Raw genomic sequence first — 21,392 nt, forward strand, 5'->3', positions numbered from 1 at the left:
CCCAGAATAGCTCTTGACTTACACTGGAATGGGTTGAGCTGGGATCAGGAACATGCATGTGGTGTTTTGCTGCCGACTGACGTAACATCACAATATCATGACAAGGCAGTTGCACTCCAAGTAGATAGATTGGTTCGTCAAGTGTACGAAGAACATTAACCTTAGAATCATAGAAATTTACAGCACGGAAGGAGGCCATTTCGGCCCATTGTGTCCACGTCGGCTGACCAAGAGCTATCCAGCCTAATCCCACTTTCCAGCTCTTTCTCCGTAGCACTGTAGATTACGGCACTTCAAGTGCACATCCAGTACTTTTAAAATGTGGAGAGGGTTTCTGTCTCTACCGCCCTTTCAGTCAGAATTCCAGCAAAAATAAATCCCCCTCAAATCCCATCTAAACCTCCTACCAATTACTTTAAATCTATGCCCTCTGGCTGTTGACCCCTCTGCCAAGGGAAACAGGTCCTTAGTACAGATTGAACAGTTATCCAAACATGGTTGGCAGTGCTCATAAAGTTTCCAGCCCACAAATGGACTATGTGAAGAGTTGTTTCAATGCAGAAGATGTAAGAAAAAGACAATTATACATCCAGCAGTGCTCAATCTTAAGCCTGAAAACAGCAATGCGTCAAAATCATTACATTTTGCGGCAAGAAAAATGAACCACAACAAATCAGAACCAGTTTGTGTTAATCTAACAAAAAGGTGTATTTACAAATTAAAGTTAGAAAACAAAATGACATAAAAGGAACAGGTTAAAGAAATCTATGTACAGTAACGTTGCATAATCAGATGTATGTCTTCACATTTGCTCTGGTTGAATAATGGAAGTAAACAAAAGCTGAAAATGCATCAGTGGCCCATGTTTTATGCTGGGGAATCGATATAGGGCTATTGTCAAACAGTTGAATGGTAAAACATAAGAATATAAGAAATAGGAGCACGAGAAGGCCATATGGCCCCTCGAGCCTGCTCCACCATTTAATATGATCATGGCCGATCTGATCATGGACTCAGGTCCACTTCCCTGCCCGCTCCCCATAACCCCTTAATCCCTTATCGGTTAAGAAACTGTCTATCTCTGTCTTGAATTTATTCAATGTCCTGGCTTCCACAGCTCTGAGGCAGCAAATTCCACAGATTTACAACTCAGAGAAGAAATTCCTCCTCATCTCAGCTTTAAATTGGCGGCCCCTTATTCTAAGATTGTGCAGTTTCCTACATTATAACCGTGACCACACTTCACATAGTACTTTAACTGGCTGTAAAGCACTTTGGGATGCCCTGAGGTTGTGAAAGGTGCTATATAAATGTAAGTCTTTTTTTTTTTATTTAACTCAGTTATTATACATTCAACATCAAAGACTTTTTTTTCAAAAATAATTTGTTATTTACAAATAGGGGAGGATTCAAAAGAAACCAAAGAACTGCCATGAAGTGCAAATGAGATCAATCAAATTTCACTAATCCTTGGCATCAGATTTGCTGAACACACATCATAAAAACAAAATGTACTAACAACGACCTGTAGATTATTCAGCTATACAAATACAATTGGCTTATACTGAACTTGCACTATCTTGGGTAAATCATAGACTGGTCTGATGAGACTTTACTTCCTGTGTCTTACTTCCAGAATGCTATACAAGAAAATAATTTGCACCATTTTGGAATTCATGTAAATCTTACACAAACTGAACTCCAAACCACAGCAGCTGAAAGGTTAGAACTTTCCGCCTGCCATGTAACATTCATACCGCTGTACTGCCATTCCCATGCAAGGAGAAAGTGCAGTCTAACTTCTTTACAACTGTTCAGTTTTGTCCTGTTACTCAATGGAAGGCAATATTCAAAATAGGGACAAGTTGAACAGTCAGTTTTACCTTCTCTCCATCCCCAAGGAACACCCCATTGCCACAGAGTAGGTAAAATGCACAAACATGAAAATTCTGTTCAAGCAATAGGCATTCCTTGATCTCAAATAAGTTATCTCCCATTTGGCCAGTTGAGCGACGGCTACCCAAACATGTGACTTGAGCCACTGACCGGTGTACTGATGCTCATTTTTCTGTGGGAGCAAGGCAGAGAATGGGAGCAATTGCCATCCTCGCTCTAAACATTCCTGAGTTTAGTCAGCTGATCCCTGCCTTGCACCAACTTCCAACTGCAGTAATTTAAACAAATGCATCATATGCCCAGTCTTGCCCAAACAAAACTAATCTGTCAAAAGTAATATTATGCTTGGATTGATATTCGGGGTGGGGCAGGTTAACTAGGATTTGGATCTGCTGAGAGTTTAATCTGTTCTCTGGTTTGTCCAAAATACTCAGAACCTAGTTTTCCAAAAAGAAAGTTGGTAATCAAATACCACTAAAGCCATTTTTTAATCCAATTTTATTAAGTAAAAAAGAAAATATTCAACATATGTTGGTGTCTACATTACTCTAATGGGCAAGTAGAGTGGTGGTGGTGGTGGTGGTGGTGGGGGGGGGGGGGGGGGGGGGGGGGGGCAGTCACAAATACCCTGACTGCAAACATGAAGATCTGCTTTATACAATTCCCAACAGTACAAGTTCGGTCTTGTTCATTTGTGAAACCAGTAACCCTGACATCCTCTCATTCTGACTCAGCGTTACGAACCTTCAGAAGCAATGCTGCAGATGACAAGCCTTTTCTATTAGAACACTATACTGTAGTACTGCATCAGTTCATGACCTGTATACAATATATATTATAAATAAAAAGACATCCACTGTACAGTAATTATATTTCCAAAAAAATAACCCACTGGGCAGATCCCCAACAGTGCACACTGTGGATTATACGTTTAGATCCATTAAGCACTGGGACTTAAAAAAAAATTATACATAGATGCCTGGTCAGTTGCTATTTTTCTGCAAGTAAGATGCAGGTCTTTAGTGATATAAGCATACTGCCTACAATTCTAAATCAAATCAACTGGTGTGTATGCAGTCGAATGGATATTAACCAGCTCACTGGCACAAACTGTTTGTAGCTGAATAAAGTGCCCTCCAGATAATATAGACCCACCACCCTCTGCACATCTGACTAGTTCATTGCTTAAAACATAGTTTCAAACCCATGTGACATCCTGAAAATAAAACACATAATGGAGATGAAACTCCAAGGAGAATTATGTAACAAAATAAGAGACATTCACAATGGCCAGAAATAGAGTGCTGTACAGAGTTTCTAAAGAGTCATAACAGTGTGGTGTAAGGATTAAACTGCCATCATTCTGCCACCCCAACTATTAAAAACCCACGTTTTTTTTTTAAATCAAGTATGTGAAAGGGCAAAATGTGAATTCCTATCTTACTATTCCACTTCAAACTCCTGGCAAATGCTGCAGAGTTCATGGAAGATGTGTAAAATAAATGTGGTTGATAAACATGGTTAAAATCTCATGGACTGTTTCTAGATACCATGATCCACACTAAGAAGAGCTGACTTCTTAAACCTAGTGACCAAGTGAGATCAGACTGGAATTGCGAATCGGCTGCAACTAAAAATTCTAGTTCTGTTACAAAATATTTAAATACGGTAGTATTTAAATACCGACGATGCAATGGCACAGCATGCTGGTGCTTCAGTGCCAGGTACAATGTTTGCAGTTCCTGTATAGTCAATTCTTAGCCATGCCATCCAGGGAAGACTCTAAACAAGCAGCCAGGGTTTTCCATCAAACTGCCCCGTTTTTTTGCATTGGGACAGTCTCTCTCTCTCTTTCCCCTCCCCCTCCCCCACCATGGGCTACTTTCTGACCAGTCAGAAAGCAGCATTAATAGAGGTACTGAAGCAGGTTACCTGCTTTCTCCCCCCCAGTCAGGGATTTGGGGGGGGGGGGGGGGGGAAAGGAGTTGAGAATATAAAATAAATGGTGCAGCTTATTTTCAATAAAACAGTAAAAATAAGCAATGCACCATTATAGACTATAAATCAAAAGAAATTGTCTATAAACATTAGCTATATAATTTGTACATTAACCACTACTTCTGTACTATGTTAGAAACACATTTTGTACCAGCCCTATGTGAGAACATTAGAGTCAAATAAATATGAGACACAACTTCTTGACCCATAATCTTTTCATTTCCGTCCCCGCTTGTGTTCTCTATATACATCCTCTTTGTCCTTTCCTTCCTGTATGTGTCTCTTGGAGCCTGGACAGTTGCTGAACCTGTGTACCATATCTTTAGCATTTCCATACACAGAAGTCCCAGAAGGACCCACCAAACTTCTGTTGGGCATAGAATCATCAAGTTTATCATCACCAGCCCGAGAGAGAGAATTTCCTGTAGCAGGACCAAAGTGTGAAGAACGGATAGTACCACGACCACTGCTGGATACAGATGAATCTGGTGGATTTACTGCACGAGACTCTGAAGGAGTTTGATTGGCTTTGAATTGCGGGTGCGCTTCCTTGAGCAAAGCTTCTGCTCTTTTGGCCAGTCTCGGATCCCGAAGTCTAGCCTGAGCCGATGGCTCTAACCTAACTGAAGTCGGAGGCTGTACGGTAAAAGAAGCTTGAGCCCTATCTGGTTGACGGAGTGCTGAAACCGCCGGTTGAGAAGAAGTTGGTGCTTTTGGGATTTGCCCACTGCTGACATCAGCCACTTGATGTGTTGTAGTTCTGGAGCTTAAATTTTCATTCCACGATATTTTCCGAGAGAGATCAGGAACCAATCTCCCTTCACCTATTAAGAGACCCGGATCAGAAATGTTTCTGTGGAAAGCAGGTCTGGGTTTCATAATTTTTTGACAGTCCTTCTTGTATTCACTTTCACATGTTTTCACTATGGCTCCTCTCTTCTGTGCATCCTGAATCAAAGCATTCCAATCTTTATTTTCCTAAAGTACATGAGAAAATAGAGTGAAAAAGGCAGATATCAAGTGCAAATTCCCCCTTCACATTTATAATGGACAAACTCATTACTGAAAGACAAAATGCTATTCTTTACAAAGCTCACAATATTGTAAATATGTGTTGTTCTGTCTGTCAAATTTTGGCACCAATAGTTCTAACAATCAAGCATTACATTAGCAAAGCATTACAGCAATATTAAGAACATAAGAACATAAGAAAGAGGAACAGGAGTAGACCATATGGCCCCTCGAGCCTGCTCCGCCATTCAGTAAGATCATGGCCGATCTGATCACGGACTCAGCTCCACTTCCCCGCCCACTCCCCATAACCCCTTATCGTTTAAGAAAGTGTCTATTTCTGTCTTAAATTTATTCAATGTCCCAGCTTCCACAGCTCTCTGAGGCAGTGAATTCCACAGATTTACAACCCTCAGAAGAAATTTCTCCTCATCTCAGTTTGTATTAGTTTGAATGTCTGTATTAGTTTGAAGGTCTGTATTAGTTTGAAGGTCTGTATTAGTTTGATGGGACTGTTTAAATGGGCGACCCCTTATTCTAAGATCATGCCCTCTAGTTCTAGTCTCCCCTGTCAGTAGAAACATCCTCTCTGCATCCACCTTGTCAAGCCGCCTCATAATCTTATACGTTTCTTCTGAATTCCAATGAGTAGAGGCCCAACCTACTTAACCTTTCCTCATAAGTCAACCCCCTCATCCCCTGAATCAACCTAGCGAACCTTCTCTGAACAGCCTCCAAAGCAAGTATATCCTTTTGTAAATATGGAAACCAAAACTGCACGCAGTATTCCAGGTGTGGCCTCACCAATACCTTATAGAGCTGTAATAAGACTTCCCTGCTTTTATACTCCATCCCCATTGCAATAAAAGCCAAGATACCATTGGCCTTCCTGATCACTTGCTGCACCTGCATACTATCCTTATGTTTCATGCACAAGTACCCCCAGGTCCCGCTGTACTGCAGCACTTTGCAATCTTTCTCCATTTAAATAATAACTTGCTCTCTGATTTTTTTTTCTGCCAAAGTGCATGACCTCACACTTTCCAACATTATCCTCCATCTGCAAATTTTTTCTCCACTCACTTAGCCTGTCTATGTCCTTTTGCAGATTTTTTGTGTCCTCCTCACAATTTGCTTTTCCTCCCATCTTTGCATCATCAGCAAACTTAGCTACGTTACACTCAGTCCCTTCTTCCAAGTCGTTACTATAGATTGTAAATAGTTGGGGTCCCAGCACTGATCCCTGCGGCACCCCACTAGTTACTAGTTGCCAACCAGAGAATGAACCATTTATCCCGACTCTTTGTTCTCTGTTAATTAGCCAATCCTCTATCCATGCTAATATATTACCCGCAACCCCGTGAACTTTTATCTTGTGCAGTAACCTTTTATGTGGCACCTTGTAAAATGCCTTCTGGAAGTCCAAATACACTATATCCACTGGTTCCCCTCTATCCACCCTGTTTGTTACATCCTCAAAGAACTCCAGCAAATTTGTCAAACATCTTCCCCTTCATAAATCCATGCTGACTTTGCCTGACCGAATTGTGCTTTTCCAAATGTCCTGCTACTGCTTCTTTAATAATGGACTCCAACATTTTCCCAACCACAGATGTTAGGCTAACTGGTCTATAGTTTCCTGCTTTTTGTCGGTCTCCGTTTTTAAAAATAGGGGCGTTACATTTGCAGTTTTCCAATCTGCTGGGACCTCCCCAGAATCCAGGGAATTTTGGTAAATTATAATCAATGCATCCACAATCCCTGCCGCTACTTCTCTTAAGACCCTAGAATGCAAGCCATCAGGTCCAGGGGATTTATCTGCCTTTAGTCCCACCTCCTTAGTGATTGTGATTGTGGTAAGTTCCTACCCCCCATAGCCCCTAGACTATCCACTGTCGGAATATTGTTAGTGTCCTCTACCGTAAAGACTGATACAAAATATTTGTTCAGAGTTTCTGCCATCTCCATCTTCCCCATTACTAATTCCCCGGTCTCGTCCTCTAAGAGACCAACATTTACTTTAGCCACCCTTGGGCAGCTAAATACTCAGCTTGCCTGAGTAGTACCATTGCCACATCTCAAATACTGTAGAGTCTTACAAGGGTGTTTGCATGGTTGACAGCTCCATTTCTTTCTCACTCACTCTCCCTTCTTCTGTTACTGCGATCTTTTTGGTTGAGCTTTCCTTCTCTCCCCAGCACCCTTTAATCTCTCAACTTTTTCTTCGAAACCCAAGTTTGGTGACACATAAGCCAATCACTTCATGATTTATCTTGCCTTCTCCTTTCAGTTGTAGTGGTATCATACACTTAAGTCTTGGCCTCATGAAACATTTTTTTTTAAATGGAGCAATTAAAACAGTTGCTCTCTGAAAAAGGATAACATATAAGTGGATGGGTACAAAACTTCGATAAATCTTCACTTCAAAAACATGCAGAAAAAGTGTGTCATACAGAGGTTACTTCTCCATTAATAATGAGGGAGCCATATATAATGGAGTAGGGTATATTGGAAAGTATTATAGCAAGGCCACTAAAGTAACAACTTTGGAACAGTTTATTGAAAAGATATTCAATTATTTGTTTTGAATTATTGATAGTGCCCTGGTTGCCAACTCAACTGCTCAGCGTAGCTCCTGTAAAATCATAAGTGATCAATATTTCATTACGAACCATGAGAGTTTTCAGATGTCCCAGAATGAAGAGACTAAATCGAGCTCGGGTAATTGTAACATTCATTCTCTGCCGGTCTGCTAAGAACCTGGAAAAGCGTCAAATATAACAAAAAAAAAAATCAATAACATTGCTTCTTGTAACTCAATATAAACCACAAGTCTATACGACAACAACAACTCGTATTTATATCGCACCTTTAACGTAGTGAAACATGCCAAGGCGCTTCACAGGAGTATAGAGATAAAAATTTGACACCGAGCCGCAGAAGTAGAAATTAACGCAGCTGACCCAAAGAGGTATGATTTAAGGAGTGTCTTGAAGGAGGAAAGAGAGGTAGAGAGCCGGGGAGTTTTAGGCAGGGAGTTTCAGAGCTTGGGGCCTAAGCAACAGAAGGCACGGCTACCAATGGTTGAGCGATTATAATCAGGGATGCTCAAGAGGGCAGAATTAGAGGAGTGCAGACATCTTTGAGGGGGGTTGTGGGGCTGGAGGAGATTACAGAGATAGGAAGGGGCGAGGCCATGGAGGGATTTGAAAATAAGAATGAGAATTTTGAAATCGAGGCATTGCTAAACACGTGCAAACATTTTTAAACTGAGGCCTCTGGACTCTAGTGGGTCCTCAAGGTGTTCAGATTTCTGCATTTGTTGATTTATTATCACATCAGATGCTAGTAAAACATGTTCTGCAGCAACACTTTCTCTTTGGAAAGTTGACACCATCTTTTCAACTTTAGGAGAGGCGATCCCTGGGAGTGTGCCAATATTTGCGGGGCGAGGGAAGGAGTGCGGGTGGGGTAGTACATGCGAGAGGGAACACGCAAGTTGAAATGCAAACTTCAATATAATTTCCAGGGATCTGGTTCTCTTTTTACATCACAGCTTCCTAATCTTCTCAGATGAAGTGGGGTCCATAAAGGTGAGTTGCAGAAATTTAAAAAAATATTAATAAATTTAGATGTAAAGTGATGGGGAGAAGGTGGGGCCAAACAATAACAAATCAAAGAAAAAAAAACACTTCACCCAATAGTTCCTTGAAGATTGTTCGCCCTGACACAGGTAACGATGATACAATCCTTCTCGCATCCTTGGAACCCATCCACTGTGCCTACCTGCACCGTCCTGGAAGAGGAAAAAAAACTTGCGTTAAACTTAACATTACTTATTGATCTTATTGAAAAGTATAAGATTCTGAGGGGGCTTGACAGGGTAGATGCAGAGGATGTTTCCCCTCGTGGGGGAATCTAGAACTAGAGAGCATAGTTTCAGAATAAGGGGTCGCACATTTAAAATGGAAATGAAGAGGAATTTCTTCTCTCAGAGGGTTGTGACTCTTTGGAATTCTCTACCCCAGAGAGCTGTGGAGGCTGGGTCATTGAATATATTTAAGGTGGACATGGACAGATTTTTGAACGATAAGGGAGTCAAGGGTTATGGGGAGCGGGCAGGGAAGTGGAGTTAAGGCCAAGATCAGATCAGCCATGATCTTATTGAATAGTGGGAGCAGGCTCGAGCGGCCAAATGGCCTACTAGTGCTCCTATTTCTTATGACATATTTTCCCCTTTATGACATTAAAATGCTATAATCATAGTTACCCATAAAACAAAGGTTCACTGGGTGGCAGAAATATGAATTCTGAATTGTAAATTGTTGCATATTTCTGTCTAACCCAGCAGATCTGTGGAAAATAAATACTGGTCCTCCCAGACAATTTTAATTTTGTTTTTACCCTCTTATGAAAGGGTTGGCTCTTTGCTGGGTTGCAGCTGAACTGCCACCAGGCACCTTACTGCATTAGCCACTGACCATGTGCAAGCCTCAACATTCAGTATTGGAAAGCTATTTTGAGGGCACCTTAGCTGAGGCCGATTGTGTCCTCACCCAATGTCAACATACTTCCAGCAGGGGCCACTGGAAGGGGACCGGGAGAATAAACCCTTCTCCGTTTAGCCTTCCTTAACTCTGAAATATTGAGATCAACTGTAATGCCCCTATTATCACCCTCCCCTGGTCTGTATTTTTCAGCTTTCAAAGGATTAACTCAGAGCTATGAAGATTGTTTTTGATCTGTACCTAACCGTCACTTTACAAGACTTCATTTGTTTTCACTTTGCATTGCATTTGAAGTGAGCTTTTTACACGGAGGAAAGTTTGGTCTAATTTCAGTCAGGCTGCTGTACGGGAGTCGAGCATCTGACTGTAACCAGAGGGAAAACCAGCAAGACACAATCTTTCACAAAAGTGCACCTCCTGGTGGTGATCGTGAGCTAAACTGCTTTCCTGTCATTTAATGAGAAATGTAGGACGGCACTTCAAGACCAGATTTGGCAAATTACAGCAACCTTACACAACACGTGTTTTATAAAATAGTCCAGGAAACTGGCTTCTAATCGCATTGTAACTGATCTCATCACTTTCATCAATCTGAGTGACCTGGACAAAAGCGGCATTGGTGGAGTCCCACCACAGGTTGGTTAGCCACCCGCTCAGCCAAGAGGTAGAGAAAACACTGTTAAAATAAGGGAGATATAACTATGCCAGAACACATTAATGTTAATATGAAAACTTATTTCAATGGGGAAAGGCATTTTATTGAATTTCCAAATCCTAAATGTTCGATGTCTACATGCATATTAATGTCTCCATCTGTTATTACTACAGTTTTAAACCATAAAATGTTAGCCAAGATAGCCTGGGAGCAGGTATTTTGTAAAACTTCCCTTGCTGTGACATCATGAATGGGAATGCTGTCCAATGGGACAGTCTTGATGGACGAGATGGTCTTTACCTGTCTGTCACTGTTTGTATGTCCCAAAAACCAGGATGTATGTCCTCATGAGCTGCATGATGCATAGCACGGAACCTTGGATGCCATATGTAAAGTTTAAATCCATATTCCATTAATTTGTGTACATCTCAAGTTGCCGATACCAACAGATCTTGGTGTTCTAAATTACGATTTAAGTATTAACAAAGCAAAGCATGAAAAGAGTTTTTAACCAAACTTCCAGGTTCATAAAAACCAGCATAGAAGAAATATAAACTCTAACAGGAATGGCTTGCCTGGGCTTCGAAGGCTGGATAACCAGTACTTGGGAGTCGTGTGTGACCAGTGTGTCGCAGCTTGGACATTCGTGCTACAAATCATCTTTCCCGTTCACATGAGATCAGTTGCAGTACTTACAGGGAATTGGGATTAAATATAGGCCAAAAAAAAGAGCAGGCTGGTCGGGTCCAGATCCACTCTTGCTCCTATGTTCTTCTGCTAGTGCACAGCACCATCTTCAGGCAACACTATTAGTGATAATACTGTCACTATAAGACTGTACTTGAAACCAGAGATGTAACTTAAAATAAAAGATCAGTAAGGAAAAAAAGTTTAATCATGCAAGATTTCTGATATCAATCTTCACATACCTGCCTTGTTCAAGTCCAGCCCTCCTGCACTCTTGCTCAATCTGATTTATGATTCCCTGTTTCTGTGCATTATAGGGGGTGATTACTCCAATATTACGACAGATCCCTTTTTGTTTTTCTGCAATCATACTGATTATAGCTATTACCAGTTTCATTTCCTGTGGGTTGGTATAAGAGCTGTAACGAAGAGGTGAAATGAAGGTGAGATACAAAGGACATGGAGAAACATGTTATGTCCTGGTTGTGATTGCAGTCAACACTTTTCTACAAGATTTCATATTAAATTACCAGTACAGTAATGACTAAATAATTCTGCTTATGCCATCAATGACTACTGCATTCCCAAATATATCCAAAGAAAATATACAGCGCTCACTTTTAAAATGACAATTAGCTAGTAGCAACTCACCAAGTATATTCTACAGACCTGAAACGTTAACTCTGTTTCTCTTGCCACAGATGCTACCTGACTTGCTGAGTATTAAAAGCATTTTTGGTTTATATTTCAGATTTCCAGCATCCACAGTATTTTGCCTTTGTATTAGTGTTTAATTCACTGACAATACTCTTGCAGGAATGCCCACCTTGAAGAAGTTCTGCTCTTCTCCCAGACGGGATTTCCGTTTGCCTCTTTTCTGAATGTGTTCTTACACTGAATAACTTCTCCTTTGACTCTCATCACTTCCTCCAAATAAAGGGTGTCGCTATGGGACCCCGGATGGGTCCTGGCTATGCCTGCCTTTTCGTGGGATAAGTAGAATCTTCCACACACTTTTTGTCCGGTGCACTGATGACTGTATCGGTGCTGCTTCCTGCTCTCACCCCGAACTCGAAAATCGCGTCAACTTTGCTTCCAATTTCCATCCTTCCTCACCTTCACATGGTCCATCCCTGACTCTCCCTTTCCTCGATTTCTCTATCTCCATCTCCGGGGATAGGCTGTTAACCAATGTCTACTATAAGCCCACTGACTCCCACAGCTACCTCGATTACACTTCCTCCCACCCAGTTTCCTGTAAGGACTCGATTCCATTCTCCCAGTTTCTCCACTTCTATCGCATCTGTTCTGAAGATGCCACCTTCCAATACCAGTGCTTTCCTCAACCGAGGATTCCCCTCCATCGTGGTTGACACGGCTCTTGACCGCGTCTGTCCCATTTCCCGCACTTCTGCTCTCACCCCTTCCCCTCCTTCCCAGAACCACAATAGGGTTTCCCCTTGACCTCACATTCCACCCCACCAGCTTCCGCATTCAACGGATTATCCTCTGCCATTTCTGCCACCTCCAGCGTGATGACACCAGCCAACACATTTCCCACACCCCCAACTCCCCTTTAAGCATTCCGAAGGGACCATTCCCTCCGCAATACCCTGGACACTTTTCCATTACCATCAACACCCCTCCCTTTCCACAGCACCTTCCCGTGCAAGCGCAGGAGATGCAACATCTACCCTTTTACCTCCTCCCTTCCCACCATCCAGGGCCCCAAACATTCCCAGGTGAAACAGCAATTTACCTGTACATTCAAATTAGTATATTGTATTCGCTGCTCACGATGTGGTCTCCTCTACATTGGGGGATACCAAATGCAGATTGGGTGATTGCTTTGCTGAACATCCCCGTTCAGTCCGCAAGCGTGACCCTGACCTTCCAGTCACCTGTCACTTTAATTCTCCATCCCACTCTGATCTCTGTCCTCAGCCTCTTGCACTGTTCCAAGGAAGCTCAACAGAATCTCGAGGAACGGCACTTATTGGGCACTTTACAGCCTTCCGGACTCACTATCGAGTTTAACAATTTCAGACAACCATTGCTCCTATTTTACCCCCAAACAGCAGGCGCTGGTAATGATTCTGCTGTTCATTAAATCCCTCGTGCTTGCCATCTTATTACAGACCTTCCCTTTTGTTTTTTCCTCCCCCTCTCCCTTTTCCTGCACCTGTATTTGCTTAAAACCTGTTACTCGCTCTACTTTTTCCAGTTCTGACAAAAGGTCACAGACCTGACCATTAACTCTGTTTCTCTCTCCACAGATACTGCCTAACATGCTGAGTATTTCCAGCTTTTTTCTGTTTACAGTCTAAGCATCCTCTTTTCAGTGGCTGGCACCATGCTCGAGCGGTAACACACCACCAGATATGATCCAGATTTAACACATCCATAAAACTCTTGAGCTTGATCCCAGGTCTATGCTGAATTAGCTGAGATGACAGGAGCGCCGCTAAGTTAGCCTTAGCCTGCCTGGGCTGGTGAGGGGTTGGGGGTTGAGGAGGAGAAAAGACTTCTGTAGAGCTGCCAAAAATTTTCGAATTGAGCAGTGGGAAGCATTGTTGGCTTCCGATCCTCCCCAGCAATCCCACAGGATGAATACCATTCTTCTATTTGACACTTCTGCACAACCCTCACACGTGAAAACATTATTGAAAGCAAATATATGTAAACAACAGAGAGTTCTGAAAACCGAGATTGTTCTGGTGAGCATGGTAGGGCTCGCCCATCTGCCTGGCACAAGCATCTACGCTCCTCTCACAGCATACAACGAATACAAAGAAAAAAAAAAGTGATCAGATGTAAAACGCACTCTTTTTCCCGGCATTCGTATCCATCTATCACATCAAACAACATGTAGGATTGGAAAGCCCAGGTTGGAGAACAACGCTGCATCTCTACCTGTCTGGAAAAGCACAAGGGGTGGGAGGGAGAGGGAAGAGTGGAGGAATAATAATAGCATGAAAGCTCTTACGTGTCCACTAAAGCCATCAGATAAAAGTTATAAATTATTTCAAAAACAGGACTGATTTTGCTGATTACAGTGCTGCATTATTTTAGCATTTAAAGTTTATAAAGTTGCAACAAATATTTTATTATATACCGAGGTTTCAATAGCCCTGACAGACTAAGTTTAGTGAGTCCCTCATAGGGCAATAGTCTCCGCTGTGTCAGAGGCTCAAGGTTGCTCTCACTGTGCATGCCTTTTGTTTGCTTCAAGAAGGCAGGTGTATATTTCATCATGAAGGAGATTTATTTTCATTAATAGTAAAATATAAAAGCAATATTACAGTATGAGACTTCACTTAAATGATTTTCCATGCGCTATTTATGGAAAGTTATGCAAATTTAGAAGAGGAAGGTCTTTTTTTCAAAATGCAGAGGACTAATTTGGAACAAAAATTAGACGTGTGGTTGACAGTGAGGAGGAAAGCTCCAGACTGCAGGAAGATATCGATGAACGGGTCAGTTGGGCACAAAAGTGGCAAATGGAATTCAATCTGGAAAAGTGTGAGGTAATGCATTTGGGGAGGGGCAACAAGGCAAGGGAATACGCAATAAATGGGAGAATATGAGAGGTGTGGAGGAACAGAGGGACCTTGGAGTATATGTCCACAGATCCTTAAAGGTAGAACAGGTTGATAAGGTAGTTAAAAAGGCATAAGGAATGCTTTCCTTTATTAGCCAAGGCATAGAATACAAGAGCAGGGAAATTATACTAGAACGGTATAAAACATTAGTTAGGCCACAGCTAGAGTACTGCGTTCAGTTCTGCACCACATTACAGGAAAGATCTGATTGCATTAGAGAGAGTACAGAGGAGTTTACAAGGATGTTGCCTGGACTGAGAATTCTAGCTATGAGGAAAGATTGGATAGGCTAGGTTTATTTTCTTTGGAACAGAGGAAGCTGAGGGGAGACCTTAGAGGTGTATAAAATTATGAGGGGCCTAGAAAGAGTGGACAGGAAGGGCCTATTTTCCTTAGCAGAGGGGTCAATAACCAGGGGGCATAGATTTAAAGTAATTGGTAGAAGGATTAGAGGGGAGATGGGGAAACATTTCTACACCGAGGGTGGTGGGGGTCTGGAACTCACTGCCTGAAAGGGTGGTAGAGGCAGAAACCCTCATCACATTTAAAAACTACTTGGATGTGCACTTAAAGAGCCCTAATCTACAGGGCTATGGACTTAATGTTGGAAGGTGGGGTTAGGCTGGTTAGCTCTTTTTCGACTGGCACGGACACGATGGGCCGAATGGCCTCCTTACGTGTCGTAATTTTTCTATGATTCTATGAAACAGCACTCAGTAAAATGCATTGACTCCTCCAATTAAGTACGTGCAATAAAAGGACGCAAAATAAATTGTTCCAGTTGCTATGATATTCAAAATCCTTCAATGTTGGTTTACAACCACACTTTGTAAAAAGGAAACTGATCTTAAAAGTAAATGCCACATTGGTGAGCCATATTAAGGAATATGGCCTGCTGTAATTTTATCCTGAAGTAACCTTTGATAGTTTAGTGCAGTCACAAGAGCACGAATCGATTGCTCCAATCTGTCTCTCTATTAAAGGCGTTTTATATTGTGAAACTGATGCCAAACATGCAATTCTCCCGCTGTCACTGCCTTTAGAAATATAAAAAGAGCCAATTTATTTGCTGGCTAGAGAATCACTTTTTCACAGTCTTGTGAACTGCAGAGAGGATGTTTCCCCTCGTGGGGGAATCTTGAACTAGGGGGCATATCTTCAGAATAGGGGGTCGCCCATTTAAAACGGAGATGGAGGAGGAATTTCTTCTCTGAGGGTCGTGTATCTTTGGAACTCTCTACCCCAGAGAGCTGTGTCATTGAATATATTTAAGGTTGAGATAGACAGATTTTTGAACGATGAGAGTCGAGGGTTATGGTGAGCGGACAGGAAAGTGGAGTGGAGGCCAAGATCAGATCAGCCATGATCTTACTGAATGGCGGAGCAGGCTCAAAGGGCCAAATGGCCTACACCTGCTCCTGGTCCTATTTCTTATGTGCTATGCTGTTGGATTTGCCAAGTGCATTGCAGGCTGACATCTGACTGGAGAACTGTACTGACTGGGAACGGAAATTGGGAGAGCATCTCCACAAGATGGGTGTAAGCTCATTCTTCTGAAACCAGCGACTTAATAATCAATGCGGTCTTACTCATCAGTTTTCAACATATTTCCATAAATGTATTTGGAGGGGAACAGGCAGATGTCAGGATGCATCCTGTACTGGGTCAGCAGCAACGCCACTGGATTATGTCCAAAGTTGTTCTGCTTCACTTCGTCTTGCAGGCACTGTTGCAGCCGGCACATCATTGATCGGCCATAGCTCAACTTCCGTGCTTCCTATAAAAAAAGGTAAGAGTGTCAATCTTTTTCCAATTGCTTCCCATCTGTGTGAGAGGTCAAGAGTTTTAGCAAATAAATGACAGAAATCGTACACTTGAATACATTTTTTTTTATAAAGACTATAAAACATTGAACAATGGTTTCATTTCAATAGCACGTACGCATTGTAATGGTGTTTGGGACTTAAATGGATGCTGTTCAAGGCAACAAGGACAGATACTTCATGAATTTGATCTTGGTGGTTGTTGGGAACACAGAAATAAGAACATAAGAATTAGGAACAGGAGTAGGCCATCTAGCCCCTCGAGCCTGCTCCGCCATTCAATAAGATCATGGCTGATCTGGCCGTGGACTCAGCTCCACTTACCCGCCCTCTCCCCGTAACCCTTAATTCTCTTATTGGTTAAAAATTTATCTATCTGTGACTTGAATACATTCAATGAGCTAGCCTCAACTGCTTCCTTGGGCAGAGAATTCCACAGATTCACAACCCTCTGGGAGAAGAAATTCCTTCTCAACTCGGTTTTAAATTGGTTCCCCCGTATTTTGAGGCTGTGCCCCCTAGTTCTAGTCTCCCCGACCAGTGGAAACAACCTCTCTGCCTCTATCTTGTCTATCCCTTTCATTATTTTAAATGTTTCTATAAGATCACCCCTCATCCTTCTGAACTCCAACGAGTAAAGACCCAGTCTATCAATCTATCATCATAAGGTAACCCCCTCATCTCCGGAATCAGCCCAGTGAATCGTCTCTGTACCCCCTCCAAAGCCAGTATATCCTTCCTCAAGTAAGGTGACCAAAACTGCACGCAGTACTCCAGGTGCGGCCTCACCAATACCCTATACAGTTGCAGCAGGACCTCCCTGCTTTTGTACTCCATCCCTCTCGCAATGAAGGCCAACATTCCATTCGCCTTCCCGATTACCTGCTGCACCTGCAAACTAACTTTTTGGGATTCATGCACAAGGACCCCCAGGTACCTCTGCACCGCAGCATGTTGTAATTTCTCCCCATTCAAATAATATTCCCTTTTACTGTTTTTTTTTCCCCCCAAGGTGGATGACCTCACACTTTCCGACATTGTATTCCATCTGCCAAACCTTAGCCCATTCACTTAACCTATCCAAATCTCTTTGCAGCCTCTGTGTCCTCTACACAACCCGCTTTCCCACTAATCTTTGTGTCATCTGCAAATTTTGTTACACTACATTCTGTCCCCTCTTCCAGGTCATCTATGTATATTGTAAACAGTTGTGGTCCCAGCACCGATCCCTGTGGCACACCACTAACCACCGATTTCCAACCCGAAAAGGACCCATTTATCCCGACTCTCTGCTTTCTGTTAGCCAGCCAATTCTCTATCCATGCTAATACATTTCCTCTGACTCTGCGTACCTCTATCTTCTGCAGTAACCTTTTGTGTGGCATCTTATCGAATGGCTTTTGGAAATCTAAATACACCACATCCATCGGTACACCTCTATCCAGCATGCTCGTTATATCCTCAAAGAATTCCAGTAAATTAGTTAAACATGATTTCCCCTTCATGAATCCATGCTGCGTCTGCTTGATTGCACTATTCCTATCTAGATGTCCTATTTCTTCCTTAAATGATAGCTTCAAGCATTTTCCCCACTAAACTAACCGGCCTATAGTTACCTGCCTTTTGTCTGCCCCCTTTTTTAAACCGAGGCGTTACATTAGCTGCTTTCCAATCCGCTGGTACCTCCCCAGAGTCCAGAGAATTTTGGTAGATTATAACGAATGCATCTGCTATAACTTCCGCCATCTCTTTTAATACCCTGGGATGCATTTCATCAGGACCAGGGGACTTGTCTACCTTGAGTCCCATTAGCCTGTCCAGCACTACCTCCCTAGTGATAGTGATTGTCTCAAGGTCCTCCCTTCCCACATTCCTGTGACCAGCAATTTTTGGCATGGTTTTTGTGTCTTCCACTGTTTGGGGGCCTATAAACTACGCCTATCAGTGACTTTTTCCCCTTACTATCTCTAATCTCCACCCACAATGATTCAACATTTTGTTCATTAGAGCCAATATCATCTCTCACAACTGCCCTTTATTAACAGAGCTACCCCACCTCCTTTCCCTCCTTGTCTATCTTTCCGAATCGTCAGATAACCCTGTATGTTTAATTCCCAGTCTTGGCCACCCTGCAACTATGTTTCTGTAATGGCCACCAAATAATACCCATTTGTAATGATTTGTGCCGTCAACTCATTTACTTTATTTCGAATGCTGCGTGCATTTAGGTAGAGTGTTTTAATCCTAGTTTTTAAACCATGATTTTTAGTTTTGACCCCTCCTGCAGCCCCTTTATATTCAGTGGCCCTTTTTGTTTTTTACCTTGGGTTTCTCTGCCCTCCACTTTTACTCATCTCCTTTCTGTCTTTTGCTTTTGTCTCCTTTTTGTTTCCCTCTGTCTCCCTGCATTGGTTCCCATCCCCCTGCCATATTAGTTTGACTCCTCCCCAACAGCACTAGCAAACACTCCCCCTAGGACATTGGTTCCGGTCCTGCCCAGGTGCAGACCGTCCGGTTTGTACTGGTCCCACCTCCCCCAGAACCTGTTCCAATGCCCCAGGAATTTGAATCCCTCCTTGCTGCACCACTGCTCAAGCCACGTATTCATCTGCGCAATCCTGCGATTCCTACTCTGACTAGCACGTGGCACCAGTAGCAATCCCGAGATTACTACTTTTGAGGTCCTACTTTTTAATTTAATTCGTCTCGTAGGACCTCATCCCTTTTTTTACCTATGTTGTTGGTACCAATGTGCACCATGACAACTGACTGTTCTCCCTCCCTTTTTAGAAAGACTTGTTAAAACTGTTCCAACGTACCAGTGGGTCAAAAATTTCCATCACCTCATTTCATTCTCTAATAATGAGAGTTTAGGATGTGATGGTTAATTCTGCACTCGGACTCCAAGTAACAAACAGGAACAGTGTGTGCTAGTTTTATTTGTTCTGTAGGGACAGGACTGCTCTCGTGTTGGGGGGGGGGGGGGGGGGGGCTCAAAGAGAAGGGAATCACTTTGCATCTTAACAATGAGCCAGAGCAGGCCACCTGTCTGTCCTCTTAACTGTAGCTAGTGCATGGCCGAGGGAGAAGAGAGATCTAATCCTCCCACAGGAAGGGGAAGAGAAGGGGCAAGAGGGCCATCGGAGTGGAAAGGAGAGCAAGAACCAAAGTCGGGGTGAGGGAAGGAAATGGAACAAAAATGAGTTTGGGATTTTTTGATCCAGTTACTAGACGACACTAAATGAGAGCACAAAACTGGCCAAAATTTCTGGCATACAAGAGAAACTCAACAACCATATTTCTAAAGGCATTCTTACCATGGAGATAATGGTTGGTGGCAATTGCTCAGGGTCTCCAACAAGAATGAGTTTAGGACAACGGTACATCAAAGGAATCAGTATTTCAGTTTCACATGCCTGCCCAGCCTGAAAAGCAAGGAGAAGTCATTTAGGCTCAGTTCTAATATACATACAAATTAAATTAAGTCAATAATATTCTCTAATAATGATAGTTAACTCTGCACTTAATCTCCAAGTAACAACATTTGCTAGAAGCAGGAACAGTAAGTGATGGCTTTATTTGTTCTGCAAGGACAGGAATGTTCCCACAGTGGGAGGAAAACAAAGTTATTATCCATTTCCACCCCACCATCAGGTCTCTATCATATCCACGTGGCAACACTCAACTCTAAATTCTGTTAAAGGGCACCACACAAGCTTGCAAGGGACACAGACTGTACAGCTAGTACCCCTGCGTTAGTAAGTTTCAAAGAGTTGCTTGTGTTGAGCTTTCAATTTTCTTTCCCTGACAAAATAGCTCCACTCGACTCAACTGAGAGCTCCCCAGACCTGATGTGGCAATCATATCCAAAACGCTAGCCTTTCTTTCCCTTTGAAACACTGATCTATCTGCTCTACACAATTTTTATTTCAGGCTTGTAACCTTTCTTTTTATCCTGAGCACATTACTAGTTGGCTGTCAACGTGCAATTAATTTCCACCCACCTCATCCACAACGACACAGCTAAATGGTTCATGTCCCAATTTTCGCAATGACATCTCCAAAAGCATAATACCACTGGTACTCAAAGTGCAGCAGATGATGTGAGATTCCAGAATTATGTTGAGCTGGATGTCCTGGGTTCGACCTCGAAACTGGAAAGACCACAGCGTGGAATTTATTCTGTATAAGTGATTTACCACTAAAATGATAACATTCGATTTACTTTTCGTCTTTATATATGTTTTGAGCTTGCATGCTGTGAAGATGAATTTTTGGGTATCCATTCAGTCATGTAGTACTGAAGATGAACTGATCAGATTAATAATCAACACACATGAATTTAAAAGTTCAAATTGAGAGAGAATTTAAACTTTCCTGTGCTTAATTTAATCATTAGATGAACTGATTAGATTAATAATCAACACACATGAATTTAAAAGTTCAAATTAAGAGATAGAATTTAAACTTTCCTGTGCTTACTTTAATCATTACAGGACAGGCATCAATAGTTAGCATCAAAATGGCTAAATTACCAAAACAAATTATCGGCACTGAATGAACTTGCATTTATATGTGCATGGCACTAACTCAGATGTCCCAAAGCACTGCACTTCTAATGAGTTATGTGTAAGTATAGTCACTGTTATGTAAGCAAATGTTGCAGCTAATTTGCACATAGCAAATTCCAGAAATAGTAAATGAAATGAGTGGTCAGTTAAACTGTTTTGATGCCTACGGTTGCGGGATAAATGTTGGTCAAGACACGAAGAGAGCTTCCCTGCTTCGAATAATTTGGCAGGATCTTTTACACCTGCCCGAACAGCCAGACAAGGGCCTCGGTTTAACATTTCATCCGAAAGATGGCAGCTCCAACAATGCAGCACTCCACTGGGAATTGAATATTCAGGGGTATTTGACATTTCAGAAGGATAGGCAAAAAGGAAAAAGAGGTGGGACAGCTCTGTTAATAAAGGATGAGATCAGTACAGTAGTGAGAAATGATCTTGGCTCAGAAGATCAAAATGTAGAATAAGTTTGGGTGGAGATAAAAGCGAGGGAAAGAAGTCACTGGTGGGAGTAGTCTGTAGGCCCCCTAATAGTAGTTACTCTGTAGGACAGAGTATAAATCACAAAATAATGGGGGCTTGTAAGAGCGGTACTGCAATAATCGTGGGCGACTTTAATCTTCATATAGATTGGACAAATCAAA

At 42.2% G+C, this 21,392-nt stretch overlaps 1 protein-coding gene across 8 annotated transcripts in view; it reads right to left on the reverse strand.

The window, feature by feature from the left end:
- Window positions 1-712: 712 nt before the first annotated feature.
- Window positions 713-21,392, reverse strand: part of setx (senataxin) — a 96,263-nt gene continuing 75,583 nt past the window's right edge. For all 8 annotated transcript variants that reach the window (XM_070863856.1, XM_070863851.1, XM_070863853.1 and 5 more), the window contains 8 exons: window positions 20,185-20,334; window positions 19,498-19,605; window positions 15,947-16,134; window positions 13,580-13,672; window positions 10,998-11,174; window positions 8,603-8,701; window positions 7,578-7,665; window positions 713-4,872 (listed from right to left, as the gene is read on the reverse strand). In XM_070863856.1, coding sequence (XP_070719957.1) covers window positions 4,111-4,872; window positions 7,578-7,665; window positions 8,603-8,701; window positions 10,998-11,174; window positions 13,580-13,672; window positions 15,947-16,134; window positions 19,498-19,605; window positions 20,185-20,334 — 1,665 coding nt within the window. In that variant the 3' untranslated portion in view covers window positions 713-4,110. The remainder of the gene's footprint in view (window positions 4,873-7,577; window positions 7,666-8,602; window positions 8,702-10,997; window positions 11,175-13,579; window positions 13,673-15,946; window positions 16,135-19,497; window positions 19,606-20,184; window positions 20,335-21,392) is intronic.

Source organism: Pristiophorus japonicus, chromosome 20 (genome assembly GCF_044704955.1).
Source record: "Pristiophorus japonicus isolate sPriJap1 chromosome 20, sPriJap1.hap1, whole genome shotgun sequence".
Lineage (NCBI taxonomy): Eukaryota > Metazoa > Chordata > Chondrichthyes > Pristiophoridae > Pristiophorus > Pristiophorus japonicus.